This window comes from Dermochelys coriacea, chromosome 3 (genome assembly GCF_009764565.3).
Source record: "Dermochelys coriacea isolate rDerCor1 chromosome 3, rDerCor1.pri.v4, whole genome shotgun sequence".
NCBI lineage: Eukaryota > Metazoa > Chordata > Testudines > Dermochelyidae > Dermochelys > Dermochelys coriacea.
In genome coordinates, this window is record NC_050070.1 from 173,025,690 (window position 1) to 173,050,327 (window position 24,638).

The 24,638-nt window shown below is 39.2% G+C and overlaps 1 protein-coding gene across 2 annotated transcripts in view; it reads left to right on the forward strand.

Moving 5' to 3' along the window:
* The window catches only part of MTA3 (metastasis associated 1 family member 3), a 208,464-nt gene that overhangs the window by 139,362 nt on the left and 44,464 nt on the right, over window positions 1–24,638 (forward strand). For both annotated transcript variants that reach the window (XM_038397339.2, XM_043511862.1), the window contains exons 11-14: window positions 15,070–15,128; window positions 19,692–19,816; window positions 20,961–21,112; window positions 21,999–22,221. In XM_038397339.2, the coding sequence (XP_038253267.1) occupies window positions 15,070–15,128; window positions 19,692–19,816; window positions 20,961–21,112; window positions 21,999–22,221 (559 nt within the window). The remainder of the gene's footprint in view (window positions 1–15,069; window positions 15,129–19,691; window positions 19,817–20,960; window positions 21,113–21,998; window positions 22,222–24,638) is intronic.

Consider the following 24,638-nt stretch of genomic DNA (forward strand, 5'->3'; position numbering starts at 1 on the left):
AAACTATTTATAAATAGTATTTTATAGACACTTGCATATTCCTTTACCTTTTTAAAAAGACCTGTTCTAAAACTATTTCTGAGATTGGGGGTTTTAAAATACCTAATTTGGTTTGATCTGGTTTTGCTTCAGTTTCATTTTCCCAGGTTTAGTTATCAGTCTGAAAGGTGTTTAACAAGGTTAAACAGTGGCATGTTTAAAATAAAGTGCTTTGTTCCCAGAGTACAGTGATTGTACATTTTTTTTTAAAAAAAGAGAAAATTCTGAAATGATTGAATTTTTCAGAATATGCATTATCCTTTGAGACTTTTATTTTAAATGGCTGAACGAGCCAGTTTACGAGTGAGGTCATGTAAGGCAACACTGAAGAGGAAGGAAAAGGCTATCCATAGTACTCTGCTTTAGTTCATCTAACTGGTTTCCTGAAGCGCAATTATTTCGCCTTCCATAGCTGCTCTTATGGGTGCTGTTTTGTAGTTTTGATTTTAATATGTTGATGAGAAAGGAAGTAAGTTCTAGTATCAAAACTGAAGTCATGTCTTTCTGTTATGGTTTGTCTTTACAGCACAGAAATAACAGCAAAGAATATACATGAGGCCAAATTCTGAGCAAGAGTCAGAGCTTGCATGAAAGAGCTTTATTCTGCTTAGTCAGGTTGCAGGTCTGAAGGATGGAATCTTCAACATCTGCATAACTGAGCGGTGGCTTCTGCTTCTGCGCATGGGGAGGGGGAGTGGGCTGCGGCTTTCTTTGGTTCTGTGTTTTTGGCCCAGTGGTTCTGTGCTGTTTACCAGATGCACTGGCCACCCCCTGCCCCACAATTCTTCACATTCCATGAAAAGCTCAATGGCACACAATGAATGTGAACATAAGAACATAAGAAGAAAATAAGAATGGCCATACTGGGCCAGACCAAAGGTCCATCCAGCCCAGTATCCTGTCTACCAACAGTGGCCAATGCCAGGTTCCCCAGAGGGAGTGATCCTAACAGGTAATGATCAAGTGATCTCTCTCCTCCCGTCCACCTCCACCTTCTGACAAACAGAGGCTAGGGTCAACATTCCTTACCCATCCTGGCTAATAGCCATTAATGGACTTAACCTCCATGAATTTATCTAGTTCACTTTTAAACTCTGTTATAGTCCTAGCCTTCACAACCGCCTCAGGCAAGGAGTTCCACAGGTTCACTGTATGAAGAAGGACTTCCTTTTATTTGTTTTAAACCTGCTACCCATTAATTTCATTTGGTGGCCCCTAGTTCTTATATTATGGGAACAAGTAAATAACTTTTCCTTATTCACTTTATCTACACCACTCATGATTTTATATACCTCTGTCATCCCCCCCTTAGTCTCCTCTTTTCCAAGCTGAAAAGTCCTAGCCTCTTTAATCTCTCCTCATATGGGACCCATTCCAAACCCCTAATCATTTTAGTTGCCCTTCTCTGAACCTTTTCTAATGCCAGTATATCTTTTTTGAGATGAGGAGACTACATCTGTATGCAGTATTCAATATGTGGGCATACCATGGCTTTATATAAGGACAATAAGATAGTCTCTGTCTTATTCTCTATCCCTTTTTTAATGATTCCTAACATCCTGTTTGCTTTTTTTAACTGTTGCTGCACCCTGCGCTGACATCGTCAGAGAACTATCCACGATGACTCCAACATCTCTTTCCTGATTAGTTGTAGCTAAATTAGCCTCCATCCTATTGTATGTATTGTTGGGGTTATTTTTTCCAGTGTGCGTTACTTACATTTATCCCCATTAAATTTCATTTGCCATTTTGTTGCCCAGTCACTTAGTTTTGTGAGATCTTTTTGAAGTTCTTCACAGCCTGCTTTGGTCTTAACTATCTTGAGCAGTTTCATATCATCTGCAAACTTTGCCACCTCACTGTTTACCCCTTTCTCCAGATCACTTATGAATAAGTTGAATAGGATTGGTCCTAGGACTGACCCTGGGGGGAACACCACTAGTTACCCCTCTCCATTCTGAAAATTTACCATTTATTCCCACCCTTTGTTCCCTGTCTTTTAACCAGTTATCAATCCATGAAAGGATCTTCCCTCTTATCCCATGACAACCTAATTTACGCAAGAGTCTTCAGTGAGGGACCTTGTCAAAGGCTTTCTGGAAATCTAAGTACACTATGTCCACTGGATCTCCCTTTCCACATGTTTGTTGACCCCTTCAAAGAACTCTAATAGATTAGTAAGACATGATTTCCCTTTACAGAAACCATCTTGACTTTTGCCCAACAATGTATGTTCTTCTCTGTGTCTGACAATTTTATTCTTTACTATTGTTTCAACTAATTTGCCTGGTACTGACGTTAGACTTACCGGTCTGTAATTGCTGGGATCATCTATAGAGCCCTTTTTAAATATTGGCATTACATTAGCTATTTTTTAGTCATTGGATACAGAAGCTGATTTAAAGGACAGGTTACAAACCATAATTATTAGTTCTGCAATTTCACATTTGAGTTCTTTCAGAACTCTGGTCCCGGTGACTTGTTACTGTTAAGTTTATCAATTAATTCCAAAACCTCCTCTAATGACACTTCAGTCTGTGACAATTCCTCAGATTTGTCACCTACAAAGGACAGCTCAGGTTTGGGAATCTCCATAACATCCTTAGCCTTGAAGACTGAAGCAAGGAATTCATTTAGTTTCTCCTCAATGACTTTATCATCTTTAAGTGCTCCTTTTGTATCTTGATCTCCAGGGGCACCATTGGTTGTTTAGCAGGCTTCCTGCTTCTGATGTACTTTTAAAACATTTTGTTATTACCTTTTGAATTTTTGACTAGTTGTTCTTCAAACTCCTTGTTGGCTTTTCTTATTACATTTTTACACTTAATTTGGCGGTGTTTATGCATCTTTCTATTTACCTCACTAGGATTTGACTTCCACTTTTTAAAAGATGCCTTTTTATCTCTCACTGCTTCTTTTACATGGTTGTTAAGCCACGGTAGCTCTTTTTTAGTTCTTTTACTGTGTTTTTTAATTTGGGGTATACATTTAAGTTGGGCCTCTATTATGGTGTCTTTGAAAAGTGTCCATGCAGCTTGCAGGGATTTCACTCTAGTCACTATACCTTTTAATTTCTGTTTAACTAGCCTCCTCATTTTTGCATAGTTCCCCTTTCTGAAATTAAATGCTACAGTGTTGGGCTGCTGAGGTGTTCTTCCCATCACAAGAATGTTAAATGTTGTTATATTATGGTCACTATTTCCAAGCAGTCCTGTTATAGTTGCCTCTTGGAGCAGATCCTGCACTTCACTCAGGACTAAATCAAGATTTGCCTCTCCCCTTGTGGGTTCTTGTACCAGCTGCTCCGAGAAGCAGTCATTTAAAGTATCGAGAAATTTTGTCTCTGCATTTCGTCCTGAGGTGACATGTACCCAGTAAATATGGGGATAATTGAAATCCCCCACTATTATTGAGTTCTTTATTTTGATAGCCTCTTTAATCTCCCTCAGCATTTCATCGCCACTATCACTATTCTTGTTCAGATGGTTGATAATAGATCCCTACTGTTATATTCTTATTAGAGCATGGAATTACTATCCATAGAGATTCTATGGAACATGTGGATACATTTAAGATTTTTACTTCATTTGATTCTACATTTTCTTTCACATACAGTGCCATTCTCCCTCCCCCCCGCCGCCCCCCACAACCTGTTTTGTCCTTCCGATATATTTTGTACCCCGGAATGATTGTGTCCCATTGATTGACCTCACTCTACCAGGTTTCTGTGATGCCTATTATATCAATATCCTTCTTTAACACGAGACATTCTAGTTCACCCATCTTATTTTTTAGACTTCTAGCATTTGTGTACAAGCACTTTAAAAGCTTGTCACCGTTTATTTGTCTGCCCTTTTCTGATGTGTCAGATTCTTTTTTATATGAATATTCTTCTTCGGGTGATTGCACTGGAGGGTCCACCACCTGGCGGCTCTTCACCTGGTGGCTGCTCAGTGGTTAGGTGGAGAGGAAAGGATGTGCTAAGAGCAGGTTCAGCACGTCCTCCTTGAAAGTAGACTGCCCTCCACTCGCCGCGCTTATTTGGCGAAGTGGTCCCAGTTTTCTAGGTGGGCAGCCGACCAGGGTGTCTCCCCAGTGACCGCCCCGATCCAGCTTATCCTTGATTACCTCCTCCACCTGAGGGCCCAGGGCCTTGCCCCATTGTCAGTCAAGGTGCATCTGACAGCCATATTGGCCTTCCATCCGCCGATGCAAGGGCACACAGTATTTTCCCATGTTATGACTGGCTGGTTCCTTAAGGGTTTGGACTGTCCTTTTCGTATTCTATACCCCCAGTCCTGCAGTGGGACCTAAATCTGGTATTGGCTCATCTCACGGGGCCCCCGTTTGAACCACTGGCCATGTGCTCTTGGTCTCACCTCTCCTGGAAGGTGGCCTTCCTGGTTGCAATCGCGTCGGCCAGGGCCCTGAATTCCGAGCTGCCGTACGCAGTCTTTCATAAGGATAAGGTCCAGGTCCACCCACACCCCGCGTTCCTCCTGAAGGTGGTCTCTGCCTACCACATGGGTCAGGACACTTTTCCTACCGGTCCTCTGCCCCAAGCCTCACGCGTCCAGTGAGGAGCCCCGTCTCCACACACTCAATATGCGGCGGGCTCTTGCTTTCTACATCGAGTGGACCAACCTGTTCAGAAAGTCCTCGCAACTGTTCATCGCCTCGACTGAGCACGCGAGGGGCCAGCCGATCTCCACTCAGCGGCTTTCCAATTGAATCATTTTGTGCATCCATTCCTGTTACGAGCTGGTGGGTGTCCTCCCGCCACCCATTGTGAGGGCACACTCGACTCGGGTGCAGGGCTTGTCGCCTGCCTTCGTCGCCCACGTCCCCATCCAGGACATTGGTAGGGCCTCCATGTGGTCTTCGGTTCACACATTCACCTTGCACTATGCGATCGTCCTCCAAACCAGGGATGACGGCAGGTTCGGCATGGCTGTTGTCATAAATATAAAGGGAAGAGTAAACACCGTTAAAATCCCTCCTGGCCAGAGGAAAAATCCTTTCACCTGTAAAGGGTTAAGAAGCTAGGATAACTTCACTGGTACCTGACAAAAATGACTAATGAGGAGACAAGATACTTTCAAAGCTGGAGGGAAAAAAAGGTTCTTTGTTTGTCTGTGTGTTGCTTTTGCCGGGGACAGAACAGGAATGGAGTCTTAGAATTTAGTAAGTAATCTAGCTAGATATGCATTAGATTATGATTTCTTTAAATGGCTGAGAAAATAAGCTGTGCTGAATGGGATGTAGATTCCTGTTTTTGTGTCTTTTTGTAACTTAAGGTTTTGCCTAGAGGGATTCTCTATGTTTTGAATCTGATTACCCTGTAAGGTATTTACCATCCTGATTTTACAGAGGTGATTCTTTTACTTTTTCTTTAATTAAAATTCTTCTTTCTTTCTTAATTAAAATTCTGATTGCTTTTTCATTGTTCTTAAGATCCAAGGGTTTAGGTCTGTGTTCACCTATGCAAATTGGTGAGGATTTTTATCAAGCCTTCCCCAGGAAAGGGGGTATACAGTTTGGGAGGATTTTTAGAGGAAAGACGTTTCCAAACGGGCTCTTTCCAAGTTATATCCCTGTTAGATGTTTGGTATTGGCAGCGATACAGTCCAAGGGCAAAAGGTAAAATAGTTTGTACCTTGGGGAAGTTTTAACCTAAGCTGGTAAAAGTAAGCCTAGGAGGTTTTCATGCAGGTCCCCACATCTGTACCCTAGCGTTCAGAGTGGGGAAGGAACCTTGACATGGTGGCAGAGTGGTGGGATTAACCACTGCCTTTAGTTAGAGAAAACTCCAGCTCACAAAAGACAATTCCCTTTTGTCTCTGCTCTGGCCCCAAAGCAGAGGAAAAAACTTTCTAACTGCTTTCATCTTAAAATCTGCTTTCCAGCAGCCCAAAGGAAGAAAAAATATTTCCTTTTCAAATCTGTACTTCTGGTTCAAAAAAATCTCAAATTGATCTCAAAATGATTTCAAGTTAATCCCACCACTCTGCCACCATGTCAAGGAATTTTAATTAAGAAAGAAAGAAGAATTTTAATTAAAGAAAAAGTAAAAGAATATCTAACGCATATCTAGCTAGATTACTTACTAAATTCTAAGACTCCATTCCTGTTCTTTCCCCGGCAAAAGCATCTCACAGACAGAGAGAGTCTTTTTTTCCTCCCTCCCCCCAGCTTTTGAAAGTATCTTGTCTCCTCATTGGTCATTTTGGTCAGGTGCCAGCGAGGTTATCCTAGCGTCTTAACCCTTTACAGGTAAAAGGGTTTTTCCTCTGCCCAGGAGGGATTTTAAAGGTGTTCACCCTTCCCTGTATATTTATGACAAATGCTTTGCTGGACTCAGTTACAGTTACTGATAAGTTTGGGAGCTAAAATGAGTGCACCAGAAGATTTATTTCTATTGAAAACAGTTACTTAAACATAAATATTTTAAAATAAGGATGAATCACATTGAAAATCAAATCCATATCAACGTTATTAGGTTGGTCAGGTGATTGATTGACATTTGTGGAAAAATTGGATGGAAATATTTGTTCTAGAGTGGTTGAGAAAGATGCTGTGATGCAGAATTTTCCTAAAGTTCACTGGGATTTGGTTAACAGATCCTGCCTGCAACAAATATCAATTAGAGTGTTCCACTTATTGAGTATATGTGCGTGCTTTTACACAATTCACTGTTTCAAAAGTGCAGCTCTAACTCTCAAAAGTGATTTGTATAAAAGTGGCATTACAGGGTTCTGGTTTTATGATCCCTTGATGACATCCCGAACCAGTTTATTCAATTAAGTAGTCAAAAGATGTATCTTCTAACTCCCAATCTTGCACTCTCACCGTGGAATCTAATAGTCAAGATGTGTTCTTTCAGGGGCATGCATCATCATCAATAATAGAAATGCTATATGCCAAATGCTTCTCTGTTACATCTGTGGCTGCGCTGTATCTCATTTCTATCCTCTTTTAAGTCTCTGCAACCCCAGTGGAGGCCATAAGATTAGAGAGACTAAGTGAGTTCAGAACTTGGTCCTGCCCTTGAGTTGGCTTTGCAGAGCTTAAAGGAATAAAATTTAGTAAAAACATATTTTTTTAATCACCAGAGTAAACTGAATACACACATGGAGAAAATTTGTTCACCAAGAAAGTGCTATTTTTACACAGTCATTTTCAGAGAAGAGCCATACTTCAAAACATTCTTTTCAGCGGGATAGGAAGGCCCAGGGGACTTGGAATGGGTCAGGCTGAGATATATGGATCCTTTCAGCTTTAGATGGCTGGTTCTCATCTGAAAAGGTTACTATTCAATGACTGTTTATTCACCTGTAGGAATTGGCTGGGTCATCTCAGTCCAGAGGGTAGGTCTCCACTTGACAGTTCCACTACAGTAGAACCTCAGAGGTACGAACACCTCAGGAATGGAGATTGTTCGTAACTCTGAAATGTTTGTAACTCTGAACAAAACATTATGGTTGTTCTTTCAAAAGTTTACAACTGAATATTGACTTAATACAGCTTTGAAACTTTACTATGAAAAAGAAAAATGCTGCTTTCCCTTGATTGTTTTAGTTGTTTACATTTAACACAGTACTATACTGTATTTGGTTTTTTGGGGGTGTGTTTTTTGGTCTCTGCTGCTACCTGATTGCATAATTCTGGTTCCAAATGAGATGTGTGGTTGACTGGTCAGTTTGTAACTCTGGTGTTTGTAACTCTTGTTGTACTGTACTGTTGTTGTACTGAGGTTGTACTGTAATTGATCATCTTGCTTGGCAATGATTTAATTGTTTAATGATTAAATTTAATGATTTAAGGCAATAATTTAATATGCATGGAGACTCTTCTGCTGCCTCCTCTCCAGAGTGTGGTCCTGCCAAGTCAAGGTGAAGGGAAATAGGAAGCGCAAGCTTTGCTACGTGTACTGAACCTGTTAAGTAGATAACTCTAGGACTTCAATAACTGTTGCTGTCAGTCTGGCATTTTTCTGCTGATAGAGCAGCATTTTGGAACTGAATGAGGCCAGGTGACTCACTCACTGTAGGTTCATTCTCTTATTTTCCCATTTGTTTTTTCTCTTAAAATTCTGGTTCAGGTGTAAGGAGGCATCATGACTAAGCCTTAAGCAGAAAAGATGTTGCACAAATGAACTAAGGGCATGTCTCTGCTGCCCTGCAGTTCAGATTACTGGGGTGTGAATAGCAGTGCGCACTGAAGTGCTGCGCTGTAACTCCTCTGGGTGAATGCTGTGTGTGCGAACTAAAGGTTCCTACTTCACATTCATGTCCTATTTGAAGAGGACTGCATTACAGCAAACTAGGAACCTTTTTAGTTCTCAGCCACAGCATCCACATGGGAGAGTTTTAGAGCAGCACTTTGGTGTCCACTGCTATTCATACTCCCTGTAGTCGAAACTGCTTAGCAGCGTAGACATGCCCTTAGGTCTATATTGTTCTTTCTGCAAAACTAAACATTTTATTTACTGTAGAGAATATTTGACCTGGAGGAATTGCTAATTTATTATGTTAAATGAGACAGACATGTAATCTATTGTTTTATTTCTTGTTTTGTTAAACACTGGATATTGCTACGCATTTACTTAAATTGGGGGAAAGTACATTCCTTGAGAAGTGATGTTCGGAAACATATGCTTCTGGGAAGGGATGGCATTTATTTATCAAGAATAAAAGATTGTGGCTGAAATCTTGACCGCATTAAAGTCTGTTCTCAGAGTCATAGATTATAAAGCCAAGATGGACCATTATGATTGTATAATCTGGTTTGTATATAGGTTTCAGAGTAATGACAGGTTTCAGAGTTTCCTGTATAACATAGGTTCATAGGAACATATGCCATTGGACTTCCCTGAATTAATTCCTGTTTGAACTAGAGCATCTCTTTTAGAAAAACATCTGATCTTGATTTAAAAATAGGCAGTGATGGAGAATCAACCATATCTCTTATGAAGTTTTTACCTTCACTGTTAAAAATGTATGCCTTATTTCTAGTCTGAATTTGCCTAGTTTCACCTTCCGGCATTTGGATCGCGTTATACCTTTTTTGGCTAGATTGAAGAGCCCTCTGTTATCAAATTTCTGTTCCTCACATGGGTGCTTATACACTCGATCAAGTCACCCTTTAACTTTCTCTTTGTTAAACTAAACAGATTGAGTTCTTTGAGTCTCTATAAGGCATGTTTACCAAACTTTTAATCATTCTGGTGGCTGTTCTTTGACCACTCTCCAATGTATTACATCCTTTCCATTGACTTTAATAAGACCAATATTTCACTTCAAAATTGCAGCCTCATGTTGGTTGATCTTTTCTACTCCCTCCTCCTCTCTCCTGGTATTTATAATCTGATGATTAATGTAAATTCAAGCAAGACACAACCACTCTTCTCTCTAGGGAGCAATGTTATATACCTAAACGTATAAGATTAACAGTAGTTTTAGTAAATAAGAATGTAAAATGCTAAATTGCTTTTTTCATTTTTCATGCATCTGGCCTTCATTCCCCCAAATTTTAGCTTATACATAAAATAGTATGTATGATTATTTCATATAAGAATGCATATGATCCACTTCAGTAAATAAAGAAGGAAAACTTGGTAAAATGTCATTCCCACACAACCCCAACACCAGTACTAAAATTTAGCTACCACATACTGCTTATTTCTCTCTTTTGTATTGTCCTCTGTGTAGGCTCAGGCTTGTGGGGGTTTTGTGGGAGGGTTGTTTCCCTCTTCCCCCTGCAAATGCCCTTAAGATTTATGGGCTGCTGTAGTGCCGCTTCTCTTCCTTTACCTAGTTTTCCTCTATTGCTCTGGTGATCTAATGCTTAGGGATTGTGAGGGGAGCCCTTTTTCTTTTTGCCCACCCATGAGGGTGTGTGTGTGTGAGAGAGAGAGAGAGAGAGAGAGAGAGAGAGACTCATGGTTGTGTCAATCTATATCATTTTAGCTATGATGTGGTCTTAAATCTCACACCAGTTTTTGTATAGAAATTGTATAAAATTTGTACCTATGACGTTTATCAAAGAACAATGTATTCTTCTTCCAGTATTCTGCAATTACTGTAGTACATTCCTTGAAAAGAAAGGGTTTTCATAGTGACTTTACCTTCTCCCTATTGAGATGAGAAAATTAGATCTATCTGAGCGTGTTCTCCAGGCCTTCCTTCTGTTCAGAGAATTTTAAAATCTACTTTTATTTTATTTAGCCATAGCATCATAGGGTTCCCACTGCGACATCTGCCCCTGATTATGCCTTAGTTTCTCAATGCATAGTGCCAAGAGGATCTGTTTCATTCAAGGACATGGCACTGATCCCACAATCCTACTTTTAAATTGTGATTTTTTGAACTGAATCGTAGAACTCTACTAAGTTGAATCTCTGAGCCAAAAATGAATTCTTGTCTCTTCTTTCTGTTATGTCTGTCACAATGAAATACTCTTCTTTTTCATTACCCCACCCAAATACAAAGCTAAGACTCGTAGCTGAAAATGCATATTTATGTAGAATTTGTGATTATTTGTTGTTTATTTTCAAGGTTTTTTATTATTTCTGTGCTCTCCGGGCCGCCTGGTTGCATGCCACAGGCCTCAAGTACAACAAATGTCCATGCAGGCCAGCTCCAATCATTCTTCTCCACACATGTGACAGGGATGGGGGGAACTTGTAGCAGGCATCAGAAACTCATGTCAAAGGCTCTTTGAGCTTCAGCCTGTTCTCCAGCCTGCCCAACGTTTTGGCTCCAACTGCTTTGTGGCTGCAAGGTGGACTTCAACCATGCTTCACCAAACTCCTGCTATCTGTCTCCACAGAACAGTGCAGGGAACAGAGAGTGCAATCCAATGAACTTGCTTTTGTAGGGAAACTGGAAAGCAAGAGGCAGCTGATGGGGGGACACAGTAGGACTGGGAGATATGAAACAAAAAGCTGTATGTTTGACTGCAGGAAAATGGCAAGAATGCTGGATTCTCTGGTATCTTAGAAAAATGCCAAATGCCACAGTTGCGGAATCCAGATGGCCCTGACTAAGATGAATGGGGCAGTTCACACCTTCAGAGCTATTTTTCCAGGCTGTGCCAACCTAGTCAGTTATACTGTGCTTACATTATCCAGATTATTTCAGGCACCATAAGGAATGAGCATTTATTTCATGAAAGATGTGATTTTAGGAGTGTAATTCTGCAGCAAGGGATGAATGCTGCAAAATTGTGGAATATATGAGCGCTGTTGATAGGCTCCCTCTGAATGGTAGTTTGCAGTGACAATGAAGATACTTTGTTTATTGAAAGATTTCCCAATTACCTCTCAAGGCCACTCATTTATCGGTTGATTGTCGCTCCTGGTTCCTATATGTTGGGTCCCCATTTCATAACAGCACATTCACTTACTGCCACATCAGCTGGAAAGTTAGATTATAAGTATTGTTGGGTAAGGACCCATTTTTTCTGCTGCTCCTCAGCTCTGGCACTGATATGTCTGGTCTAGCTGTTGCTAAGCACTTTGCTCCTAGCACATCCCTTTGTCTCTGCAACCTACACTCTTTCTGCAAGCTGCATCTGTGTCACAGTACTTCGTGGGGTCCTGGCTGAAGTGCAGTACCTTAGTGATTGAAGCAGTTCCTTCAGAATCATACCAAACACTGCAGCATCTATAAAATAAGCTGCTGCCATCTGTGTCAGGGCCTTTGTGTTCAGCCTACCTCTTGAAACTTTCCTCCTGAGAAGTGACTGCAAAAGAGAAGCCTCCTTTTCCCCCAACTTATCTAGGTAGACATTGGCCCATCTAATATGGGTGTCAGGGCCAAGGCAGAGATCTGTAGAAGAACACAATAAGGTATGAGTTACTGGGAGTCTTCTCCTCCAGAAGCCACAGGGTTTCACAGTTGAGCAACAGGGTTTGTACTTCCTCTCACCACAAGAGATCTTTCAGGCAGATGAGGCCCGATTCCTGCTACCCCTCTGCCCTGGGTCACAGCCAGGTCTTCCTCCTGGAAGGATATCCCAGGGCATTTCCTTGGGTGTCTGTGCCCTTCCACAGTCCATGAGAGCTAGGAGGAGGAGGAGTTCTTCCTTGAGGGGGGAAGTCCCTCCCCCATTGCAAGAGGAAGTCAGTGTGTTTGCCAATGAGATCTCTGGCTCTCATGGAGCAGCAGTATCTGAAGTCCTGGATATGTCTAAGACTGACACCCATAAGCAGAAAGGCCTGAGGAAGGGTCTGCTTCAGTTTCCAGAGAACCTCTCCTCCAAAGTTTGTTTCCCACTCCATAAAGACCTTGCAGAAGTGGTGTGTAAGTGAGCCATGGGCAAAGCTGGTGTCAGCAGCCGGATGTAGGGGCAGACGGCCCAAGCAACCACCTGGACTGCTGGGCATGGAAGGCACCAAGCTTCTGTTCAGGTTGTGAGGGCAAACACAAAAAAAGTGATCTTTTGAACTAAAGAACTACGGTTCAGGTTCTAAGGCTGTCACCTACTATAACACTATTTAATATTGGTCCACCCAATGTTGGTGCACAGTTCAATTTCTTTGTTAGTACATTTCAGTTATTCTTAAAATTAAAGAGTTTCTATAAACTTAGAGGAAATTATTTTTTTATTTGTTTATATATCGCATGAATAAATACAGATTTATAGATCATGGTGTGCAAATTTATCATTTTGTATGACAGGGATAAATCATGCATCTAAGTCATGAAATGGGCTACAAATGCAATACAAAATAAGATATTAAAAAGTTTAACAAGTGGAGGGGAGGTGCCAAAGATGCCTGCGGTGCCATTTGGTCAGTCAGCGGTGCCCTGTTTTGTACTGGGTTTTCAAATGCCTTTATGACACTTGGAGATCCCTCCTGCACTTAGTAATCTAGAAAGTCAAGATCAACTTTTCTGATAGGAGGGGCAGTCACCTCAAGGTGCCCTTTATAGAAAATTGGAATCCAGTTTCTGAGGGGAACCAGAGCTGATCACTGAATCCATTTCAGCTGGTTCTTTCATGGTCCTTTGTTCGAATTACAGAATGGATTTTCTGAACGGGTAGGATTTTTGCAACACTCAAGTAAACACACTGCATCTTTAATGACTTTTTTGGCTCCTTATAAAGAGCTTTGGCAAATGTTGTCACTCTTTTTTTTTGTTTGTTTTTGGTTTGTTTGTTTTTTTGCCATCTCCTGTAGAAATTTAATTGGCTGTTTTAAAAGGAAACAGACTCAGTTCCTTTATAAACTTGTTTTTTATAGATGTTGTAGGAGAAGCTAGGTACTTTTTATGTTTGAATCTCTGATATTAAATGTATACATGTAATATATGTAGACAAAGGATTCATTGAATCCTTTCAGTGACGGTTCAAGTCACTGAATACATAAACTGCAGGTTAGGCTACTGCAATAACTGCTCTTTCATGCTAACATTTCAAAAACTGATTTCTCACAGTGCCTGGGATGTTTCCCTTGTGAACTTTATTTACTCTAAAAACACCAGTTGGCTGCTATTGTGATTGATGACCTGTGTGGTTTTTTTGCACGGTTATATGCATGTGCATTTGTATCTTGATTGATCAAAAACTAGAAAATATTATAGTACCAAAGGGTTTAATACTTGTCACATTCACAATTTTATATCAGGTATTGCATTATGATGTGTAATTAGTCATATGCAATGTTTTGTTTGCCTGTATTATGAGGAACAAAGCCAAAGTCGTAAACCTCCCCATATGGTAATATCAGACAGTAAAAATAAGGCAGATGAAATCCCTCATTGAAGTCAATGTCAAAACTCTCATTCCTGTGAAGCCAGGAATTACCCAATATGTAGTGTAATTTAATTGGTGATTTCTAGAACATGTTCTTTTAGAAGATGGGAAAAAAATATTTTCTGTTAACTTCCAAGATTCCATGCCTTGGTTGTGCTGTCTTGTATCATAATACTATGGAATTTTCAGTAATCATATTATTTTCAGGGGTTTCTTTTACAATATAAATCTCATAGCATCAGACATTATTTATGTTACAAAATGCCCCAGGAACAGCTCTTGTCTTGTCTGTATGTCTGTGAAGATAAGCCAAACAGTCACAACTAAACTATGAATGCTAGTTTGAGTATACAACACATTCTTAAGTTTAAGAGAGTTATGTTGGTAGCAAATATAAACAAAATCATAACCAAGTAAATTCAACAGAATATTTTAGCAGTAACAAAGTTGCCATACTGCTCTTATGTTCTTGGGCTGGAGTATTCAAAAGAGTCTAAAGAAGTTAGGCTTAATTGAAAATCTCAGCCTTGGCCTTGATTGAACAAATACATGCTCAATCAAAAGTGCTGTAGATGTGTAGTTTCATCATGTACTCATCATTATTTTCCACTTCCTGTACTTTTTCTGTACTTCCCTTAGGCTTGGTCTGCACTTAAAAGTTAGCTCGAATTACTACATCAGCCAGGGTATGAAAAACCACACTGCAGATCAACATATCTATGCTGACCTAACCCCCAGTGTAGACACAGCTTTGTTGACAGAAAAATGCTTCTGTTGACTTAGGTACCATTGCTCAGGGAGAGGATCTTCCTGTACCAATGGAAAAGCCCCTTCTGTCAGTGTAGGCTGCATCTAAGTTGTATAGGGTTATGCCGGCACAGCTATGGCGATGTAGCTATGCTGTTGTAGTCTCTGTAGTGTAGTCATATATATTCTCCTACTAAGGTGAGCTAGAATTATGTATTTTATAAAGTGAATGCTGCATTCTGGCTGTTGTGTGCACTCTCTCTTGCTCGCTCTCTTTAGTATTGTAAAATTAGATATGCTGTAATATTTTTGTTGGAGTTTGTGAATTTTTTATTGAGTGGAATAAACTATGCTTTAAAAATAGTAAAGAATTGCAGTGATGTTTTGAGTTATTAGGGTCTACACTTAATTTCAAGGCCTCTGTGATCACACAAAAGCCAAGTGGAAGTTGTCTTTAAATATTTTGTTTGCAGTGATAAAAAATTAATAGTGTATTAAAAATACATTCATCTTTTCAATTAGAAACGTCTGAAGGCAGCTGAAGCAGAAAGTAAATTGAAACAAGTGTACATCCCAACCTAGTAAGTATAGCAAATATTTATACTTTGTCTCTTTGATTGATGTGACATAATGTATAGATAAAAAATGCACATACCATTGTCAGAAGACTAGTAAAAATGAAAGAAAATGGACCGGACTTGATGATGCTCTGGATATATGTAAGGTGTGCTAGATAAAACAAATATATTACAGTAACTTGATAGATACTAAGATTTCGATCATCGTACAGCTTATTATTTACATATGATTTTGATTGTGGATGCCTGTAACACACCCAGCATGATTAAGGTAAGGACTGATGATGATGCTTTCTTTGTGAGGTCCTTGTATTTAATTCATCCCTTTGTTCTTGTTCACCATTTTCCTTGAATAAGATAAACAGAAGTAAAACCAAAGAGAACTAGACTGGTTAAAATGCTGTGTGGATTGGTAATATACATAATGTGCCCTTGTTGCCATTTATAAAGCAGATTTTGCCAAGTAATCTCTTTTTAGAATCTCTATAGAGTGCTGTTATATATATGAATAAATGCAACATTTCAAAGTCTAAGCAATTGTTTGTTAAACCAGATACTTCTACTTTACAATTATAGTTTTATCGTGTTGATACAGTATATTCTTAAACCAAGTAGTTGATAAGAGAAGAAAGACATTATGACCTTAAATGATAAGGCTATGGACAGCTTTAAATCCCTTCTCTGTGAACTAAGCCCTATTAACAAAATATTTTTATTTTTGTGTTTTGGCCTCCTAATGTTTTTAGTTATTTAGATTTTTGTATTTAAATTTAACACTAAAGGTCTGTTTTTGTAAACATGTGGTTTATGGGAATGAGCAATAATTCATGTCTTTCACATTAATGATTTCCTCAGAGCTATGGGACTAGCAAGGATTAGGGGCAAAATTCTCCTTTAAACTCTGCACCACTATGTTCTACTTTCCATATGTGTATGGATTTCCTATTAACATAAATGGTAATACTGCACATGTGCAGAGAACAGAATACCAGGAAAAAGTGTGACCTCTGTAAAGTCCTGTGTAAACTACATACAGTACAATTTCATCTTATATAGTGTCTTTCATGCAAACTCTCTTCCAAGGCAGTTTTAATAGTACAAGGTAGTGGATAGGCTGCAATAGATTTTAGCTTTTAATGAATCCAACCTTTAGAAAATGTCTCAGTGGGTGTTATTTAAAGCCTAAACCAATACTAATAAAATAAAAAGTTTAAAATTATGTTAATAATTTTGGATGATGGATCATTTATGACATCCTAAAGTCAGAGCAGTTTTCTGGGAATAATCATATGAGTGTGCAATCATCAGCAGTTGGTATTCATAGCGCAATTATTTTACCATTGATGGTTTTGGCAGGTAAATAATAAAAATAATAATTAGCACTTACATAATGCTTTCACATTCAACATCCTTGCAGCATGTTTACTGAAGTCAATACAGAGAGGTGTAGGTTTCACCTTGGATGTGTAGCTTTGAGTCCTTTTGCACTGCGGGTGAGTATTTACCCTAAGGGAAAGTAGGCAATATTCCCACATCGGAACTGTCATACTGGATCAGATTTAGGATTGGTTTAGTCCAGTATCCTGTTTCTGACAGTGGCCAGTAACCAGTGCATCAGAGGAAGCTGCAGGAACACCAAAGTGGATAAATATGAGATAGCTGTAGTACTGTTGCCTGGTTTGTGGGGTATGCTGGTCCTGTATAGCTCCCCTAGTATATGGGAGGTTGTTGCCAGATCCCACCACTCTAAGCTCTTTCCAGTGACTTCAGTAGTAGTTCGGTGCTGAGAGGGTGTGTGAGAGCCAACACACTAACACTGGTTTATGGCCTAATCCTTCAGTCCTTACTTAGGAAAAATGTGTTGAAATCAATGAGAATATTGCTTGAACTAAGAACTACTAAACCAGGCCCTACATTTCTTTGCTTCATGCCCTTCTCCTTAGCAAATTTACTTTAAACTAATAAAAGGTTGGAATTTTTGCTCCTCCCAACAAATGTAGTTAAGGGCAGAATCTTCTTTTTTACTTAATTGGTATATGCTCATGTAATGACACGTTCACTCCATCAGAAATGTACTTCCTGGTTAGAATACCATCCTTTTTATTTCAGACAAGGTGGGGAGATAATATTTTTTTATTGGACCAACTTCTGTTGCTGAAAGAGACAAGCTTTTGAGCTTCACAGAGCTCTTCAGGTCCGGGAAAAGTAATCAGAATGTCACAGCTAAATACAAGGTGGAATTGGCAACTCGTGGGAGGTGCACAAAGGGAGTACTAGTTAAGGGGGGGCACATGACCTCCCCATATGACCCCCACACATGACTCCTCCCCACCTGGGGTCCCCACAATCTCCCTGTCCCCTCCCCATCCCACATAACCTTGGGATGGGGGGCTCTGTCTTCCTGCTGCGCTGGTTCCCCTGGTATGTTTGGCTGCGGCCCCAGAGCCTCTCCTGGACGCTGCCTGGTGCAGCACAGCAGCTGCCTGGGAGAGCACCTGGTTGCGGCAGCAGCGGGCTGCCCCCACCCAGGCTCAGCTTCTGAGGACAGCGGCCGAGCAAGTCAGAGTCCTCCCCACCATGCTCAGAGTTGGCTCCTGTCCCCAGAAGCTGAGGGTGGGAGGAGGGAGCTTGCTGCTGCCGCAGCCAGGTGCTCTCCCAGTCAGCCACTGCGCTGCACCAGACAGCGTCCCAGGTTGGGTGGCTGGAAGAGGCTCTGGCCCCGCCCCTTCCTCTCCCCACCTGGGCTGGCTGCTGTAGGGGCACATAGGCTGACCAGACAGCAAGTATGAAAAACCAGGACAGGGTGGGGGAATAGGTACCTATATAAGACAAAGCCCCAAATATCGGGACTGTCCCTATAAAATCAGGACATCTGGTCACCCTAGGGGCACTTGACCCTTTGTGCTCCACCCATGAGTCGTCCCTTTTGCAGTCATAGGGCAAAGGAGGGTTAGTGAGTTACAGATTGTTGTTTTGATACATAAAACCAGTGTCTCTGTTGAGTCCATGATTTTTAGAGTTTAGCAAAGTTATGAATTTAAGCTCCTAGGGTTGTTTTTTGAAAGTGCTGTGCAGGTTTCCTTTGTGGATGAGGGCTGAGAGGTCAGATATGGAGTGATCGCTTTGCGACTCTGTTCCATCGTGTGTTCTGCTGTGACACTGGGAGTACCTTTCCCAGACCTGAAGAAGAGCTCTGTGTAGCTCGGAAGCTTGTCTTTCTTTACAAGCAGAAGTTGGTTCAATAAAAGGTATTATCTCATCCCCCCTTATCTCTCTGATATCTTGGAACTAGCACAGCAACACACTACAAACAATAGCTTTCGGTTTTGTTTTTTAAATGTTCCTTATTTTGAATTTAGCATTTGGAGTATGCATTAATATTTTTTTCTGTGTGAACGTTTTGTGCCTTTTCTTAGTACAATAATATGTTGAATAAGAGAGAGAATTTTATTTCTGCTTTGGCAAGTAGGTCTGTGTGAGGCTTCCCATTTTCACATGCAAATTTTCTCATGTAAAAATGAAAGATGGGCAGACTGGTTCAATAATGCTGCCTAGCTATTATATACCACATTTTTATCAACAAAATAATAACAAATCCCCTTTATGCTTTTATGTAAATTGGTTTGGTAAATTGGTCTTCTCCAAACAAGCCCTTGTTTACTTCCCTCCCCACTCCACATCCCAAAATTATTTTACACATACCAGTCATTTTTGGACCCTGTCTATTAGAATCCACTTTTTAAACTTGGTACTGCTTTAGGGCTTCCTCTGTATATTCAAACTTTGTGCTTTCTGGCGCCTTAGAGGTCCACTGTGCACTGGAGACTACAGTTATTGGGAAGTCCCCAAGCAGCACAAGGTTTAAAGAAAAGAGCAGAGGTACTCAGCAAAGAACCTTCTGCTACTGGAAGAAAGAAAAGGTCTGTTTCTACCATCCTCTGCTCTTTTGGCTACTATGCCCAGTTGAGAGAGCAAGTTAGATCATCAAAGATATTGAGAGCGAATGTCTCTTTCATTGCTAGCAAAAACAGATTTTTGCTGATAATTCAGGAATGAAGTCATTTCCACTATTCAGTGGACTTTGGGGTTTGTGGTGATGAAAATATATGAAATGTATCACTGTTACAGGTTATAAATCTTCACACATTTGTCCCAGTGGAGAATTCACCATTTTTTTCAGCACAGCCTTGTCTTGATGTGTGAAGATAGATTTTGGTTTTCTGGAAAAACATCTTTGTTCTCTGTGCAGTGGGATATCTCCAAAGCATCATGTGTTGCAGGGAGGCTAAATGTACTATGTAGAACTCAGTGATGTGTGTTCTAGCATTTTACATGTAGACCTTAGTCTTGCAAAGCCTTTCATCAGCTGTTTATATAATTAGCTTGTTTTTGTCTGTAAGCTAAACAATTTATTAGAGAAACATAGAAATAAATTTTGTTACTCAGAAGAATTTGTTACAGATGGTGTAGTTCATAAACCAGAAACATAGAATGAAATCTTGCTCATGTTAATTAACTGGTTATTTAAAATATTTTCTGAGAGATTACTTTTTATTTTATTTAAAGCAACAAACCAAATCCCAATCAACTGTCCAGCAACAGCGGGAAACCAGGTGCAGTGAATGGAGCTATGGGAGCATCTTATCAGGCACAGACCTCACTAATAGGCCGGGCTTGTGAAAGTTGTTATGGTAAGTAAGATTTTTTTTGTGTGTATGTGTGTGTGCGTGAGTTTTAAGACTGCAGATGTCATCTGAACATTTGTGGGGCGGATTTTTGCCAGTATTAATTTTCACCCTTTGATAAAACAGATGCATTTCCTGAATCTGTTACCACATTCCAAGCAAAGTGTAGGTTGATTTCTTTTTGATAGTTAGAATTGAGAAATGCTGCATATTTAACTCTTAAATCAGAACTACACCACTGTAATAGATTAACTTCTTTAATATTTTAGACCAAGTTTATGACCTATTTAAAAACTGTAATAGTTGGATGGATAGGGAGCTGGACTCAAGGTAATGTGCTGGAGTTGGTACAGTGATCTTTTATCTTTGGAGCTCTGTATTCAAATCCTGACTTTGGTCACAAGTGCAAATGCATTTTGTGAGTTTAGGATCATCCCTAGTGGACTTTTCTATATAGCAAACCTCACCACAGAACTTGCCACAAATGAGAGAGAATAGGACAAAATTTGGCACAGGTAGTGGTCTCAGCTCAAAAGAGATTGAGGACTTAAAAAGAGATGAGATATATTGTTAGAGTTGTGACTAAGCTTATATAAAAAGTGCCCTCGCTGTTCACCTCTCTCTCATGGACACCAAATGCAATTTTAACAATATTTCATACAGAAAGCAAAATTAAATATATGGTTGACTGTCTTCCAGATGGGAGATTTCTCTGTGCAAAGCTCTTCATATAGGACAGTTTTAGGTCTACTCAAAAGTAGATTTAATAGGGGCTGGGATCAGGTCCATAAATGTTAGTTTTGTATGATACATAAAAAAACCAAAAGTTTTGACCTATTCTGGGTTCAGGAGCATTGTTTTCTTTTACTTCATTGAAAACAGAGGAAATCAATTCGTCTTTTCCTAATATTTAGGGATCTCAAGTTCAAAACTGATAGGGAAGTTGATTATTTTTTCCCTTAAATTTTTTTAATTGTTTTATAAGACCTCTAAATCACCTTAAAATAAGTTCTGTTTTTTACTCTGATAGATTTGTAGTACTTCTTTTAATAATGCTGGAGGAATAGTAATAGCATATAGTGTTTCTGAATTTATTATATGTAATGCAACATACATCAATTCAGCTGTATTTTTTTTTCCTCATCCTTAGCCACACAGTCTCATCAGTGGTATTCTTGGGGTCCCCCTAACATGCAGTGTAGATTGTGTGCATCTTGCTGGATTTATTGGAAGAAATATGGTGGCCTGAAAATGCCAACTCAGACAGAAGAAGAGAAACTATCTCCCTGTCAAACCACAGAGGTAGGATTATATAGGCAAATGTTTCTGCTATAAATGTGACACGTTTCTCAGAAGTTACTGTGATTTAAAATGTGGCATGTAATGTTTCTTGAGCCCGTGCTGAGAAACTGAACATTTTATACTTTTTGTGGTATTGAGTTTATTAATATTTATTTCAGGTCTGACTGTGCTCAGCGCTTTACAAAGCACAGAGTGAGACATAGGGTTTTACTGGCCCATTATATCTTATAATCTAAAGGACCAGGACAGCAAACATTTACTCCTTTGTATAAAGTTACTCCCTTGCAAAATCTGCCCCATGGTACTCAGTGGAACCTGAGTGAAAGTCACATCTGAGCAGAGATCCAGCACAAGATTTATGCATTACTGAAGTCTGCTTTTGAAGTCTTTAATGAATGGTGCATAGGCCTTGAGCTGTCTTTTTACAGAGATTAATTTCACCCTCCAACTTTCCTTGTGACTAGGGTCCTAAATAAAAAAAAAAAAAAAAAAGTTCTCCTTCATGCATCTCTGGTGGGTGACCAATGTCACTTTATCAATTAAATGGTGTTGGTATCTATAAAATGCCAAAACTCAAATCTTTTTATATGGCATTTCATATTCCTATCATTTGTCCTCTGGACTTCTCCAAACTTTGAGTGAATTCTGCGTGGTTATTTCTAATGCTTAAATACAAGTGAAATGACATACAATGTTTCTTCTTCAATTGTGTGGGGAAATATGCTAATTTCTTCATTACTCTTTCAATTTTGGTCATTTTATTAAATAATTTTAGATGTTTTTTGTTATATTTCACCATTGGTAACGGGATTTTTGGTAGCTGTTTGAGATTCTCATAGTGGTTTTTGTTGCGTTTTAGTTGTGTGTATTTTATGATTTTTTACAGGATCCCCGTATTAGAACTCATATGTCACGCCAGGCTACGCAGGGTACACCAGTTCGTAACACTGGTAGTCCAAAGTCTGCGGTGAAAACGCGCCAAGCTTTCTTCCTTCACACGACGTGTTTGACAAAACTTGCCCGTCAGGTCTGCAAAAATACCCTCCGGTTGCGGCAGGCAGCAAGACGTCCCTTTGTCCCTATTAACTGTGCTGCCATTAGGGCAGAATGTAAGATGTTTTTAAATTCCTAGCTTAATGTGCTGTGCTTCCAACCATTTTCTGTCTTTCATTTTATTTTCTTTTTCAATAAACATTTCTTGTCTACAACTCTTTTTTGTTTTATTTTTTCCCCCCAAGATCTAAGTTTACATTTGTCCAGTGTATCACCAACAAATTTAGACAAAGGCTATCTGTTGAGGAAAGATTTCAAGCCAGTTTTATGAATGAAATGGGAATTGAAAAGGGGATATTACAAATGAATTAAGAAAGAGCATCATCTTCTCATCCACCTATATCACATACTGTCATAAATGTTTTTACTAGTATCAGCAAATCTTATGGGAAACTGGTGTGCATGTTCTGTAACACACAAGCCATATTTCCTACAAGATACGGTGAAATATGAGTTTGCTTTTAAAGCATTTATTTTTTGTTTTTCACAACTAAAGATACAGGGCTAGATTCTGCTACTCTTACACAATTTGATTTCAGTTGGACTATTAAAAGAATAAGGTACTGCTTATCACATAAGAAAGATGGCAGAATCTTGCCTTTTATGTCCATTTAATATTTTAAGCTCTAAAGATCATGATGGCCACACTTACTGTTTCACCAAAGTTTTACTTCTTTCATCCATTCTTAAATTTTAGTTTTACACATATTTCTATACTGTGTTTGTGCTTTTGTTGTGTTCTTATAAAACAAAAACATAAAGAACCTTGCTGCATTAGTAACTTAATGAAAGCATATTTAGCCAGAGTGAACTTAAATAGCTTTTTGGAGGTGAAAATATGAGAAATGGTTGAGAATGTTATAAATGAAAAGGTAGTAAATTAATGGCTTCTGTTTGCTCCTGTGTGTTTAGAGTCCAATCCAAAATCCACTGAAGTTACTGGATACTTCACTGGGCTTTTGATCAGGTCCTAAATGTATAATTTAACGCAGATACCACATGACTAACTTTCTCAACTTCCATGGGACAGTATCTTCAAAGCTTGCATTTGGTGCATCAGTATGGAATGCACTACCACATCATCTCATGTAACATCAGATCTAGCAGAGAAAGAGTTAACAAGATTAGGTCAGCCATCCTGGCACATTGTTACTAACGTTATAATTGAAGAGAGAATTTTTGAGAATTAGAATTGATTTTATAAGTATAGTTAGTGGATTAAGACAAAAGTAAGGAATAATTTTTCCCTGGGGTTTTACACTGGGATGTTAATGTATTACTCTTCATGATAAAGAAATCATGGGTTTAAATCAATTCTTGGATTATTTTTACTTCCTCTCCGTTTCCCACACTCCAACAGGATCCAATCCTGCAAACATCCAAAACTTGATAAGACTGCTCATGGGAGTAAAGTTACTCACCTGGGTAAGTGTTTGCATGATTGAGCCTAAGCAACAACTTCTGTTTGCTTTACTCATGCACGTCTCATTGGGCCTGATTCTTCTTTTCCTTAAACTGATGTAAATAAGGAGCCACTCCACTAAAGTCAATGGAGTTAAAAACATTGTAAGAGGAGAATCATTCATCCATTGTGTAAATAAAGCAAGAATGATTTCGCTCTGTGCTTCAATTTTGGTAGGAGAGGCAGATGAAGGTTGAAATGTGTTTACATTTTTTTTTATCCTTAATACAGATTACAGCAAATCACTTGAAAGATTCAAGAACGAGTAGAATAACAACTCATTGATGAGAGGAAAAAATGTCTCTCTTAAAATCAATGTAAATTGGCACCAATTTCTAAAGAAGGCCTGGGGGGAAATTAGCTGTAGAATTGGATTCACTTTTTTGATAGAGAATTTTGAACCTTTAGCCCTCCTTGTTCTGATTTTATCCTCTACTTTGTGGATTTAGCAGGAGCTGTAGAATTTCTTCTTGTTTGAAGAAACAAAACAAAATGCTTCATCTCACTGTTAATTATCATCCTAGAAGGGACATTACTTTATACACAATTCAAATTTTTAAAACAAAGGAAATGAAAAGCAGAACTTCTCAAAAGGAAATAGCCATTCTTTCGTCAGACTAATCATGTCTTGAGTGCTTTCTTTTTGTTCTTTTGACTGAAAAAGTGTCATTACAAATTAAAATCATGACCTGAAAGATCTTTTTTGTAAACACTGACATTAGTTTTTGTTTTTACCTGAAGGAAAAATTGCATCTCTGTTCTGTCTGTTGTATTCTGCCACCCCGATTGGTCCTGAAAAGATTTAAAAAACCCCACAGTAACTGATTGTTTTTTTAAACAGGATTTAAAAAAACATCAAATCATTTGATATAGTGGGGCTCAAAGAGTGTGTGTGTGTGTAATATTGTTTTTATATTGTATTTCTCCAACAATACCTTCTGTGCATAAAAAAGCATAGTACTCCTCATCCACAGATTGCTTGTCCATGGAACTGTCTTTCGCATCATTAAA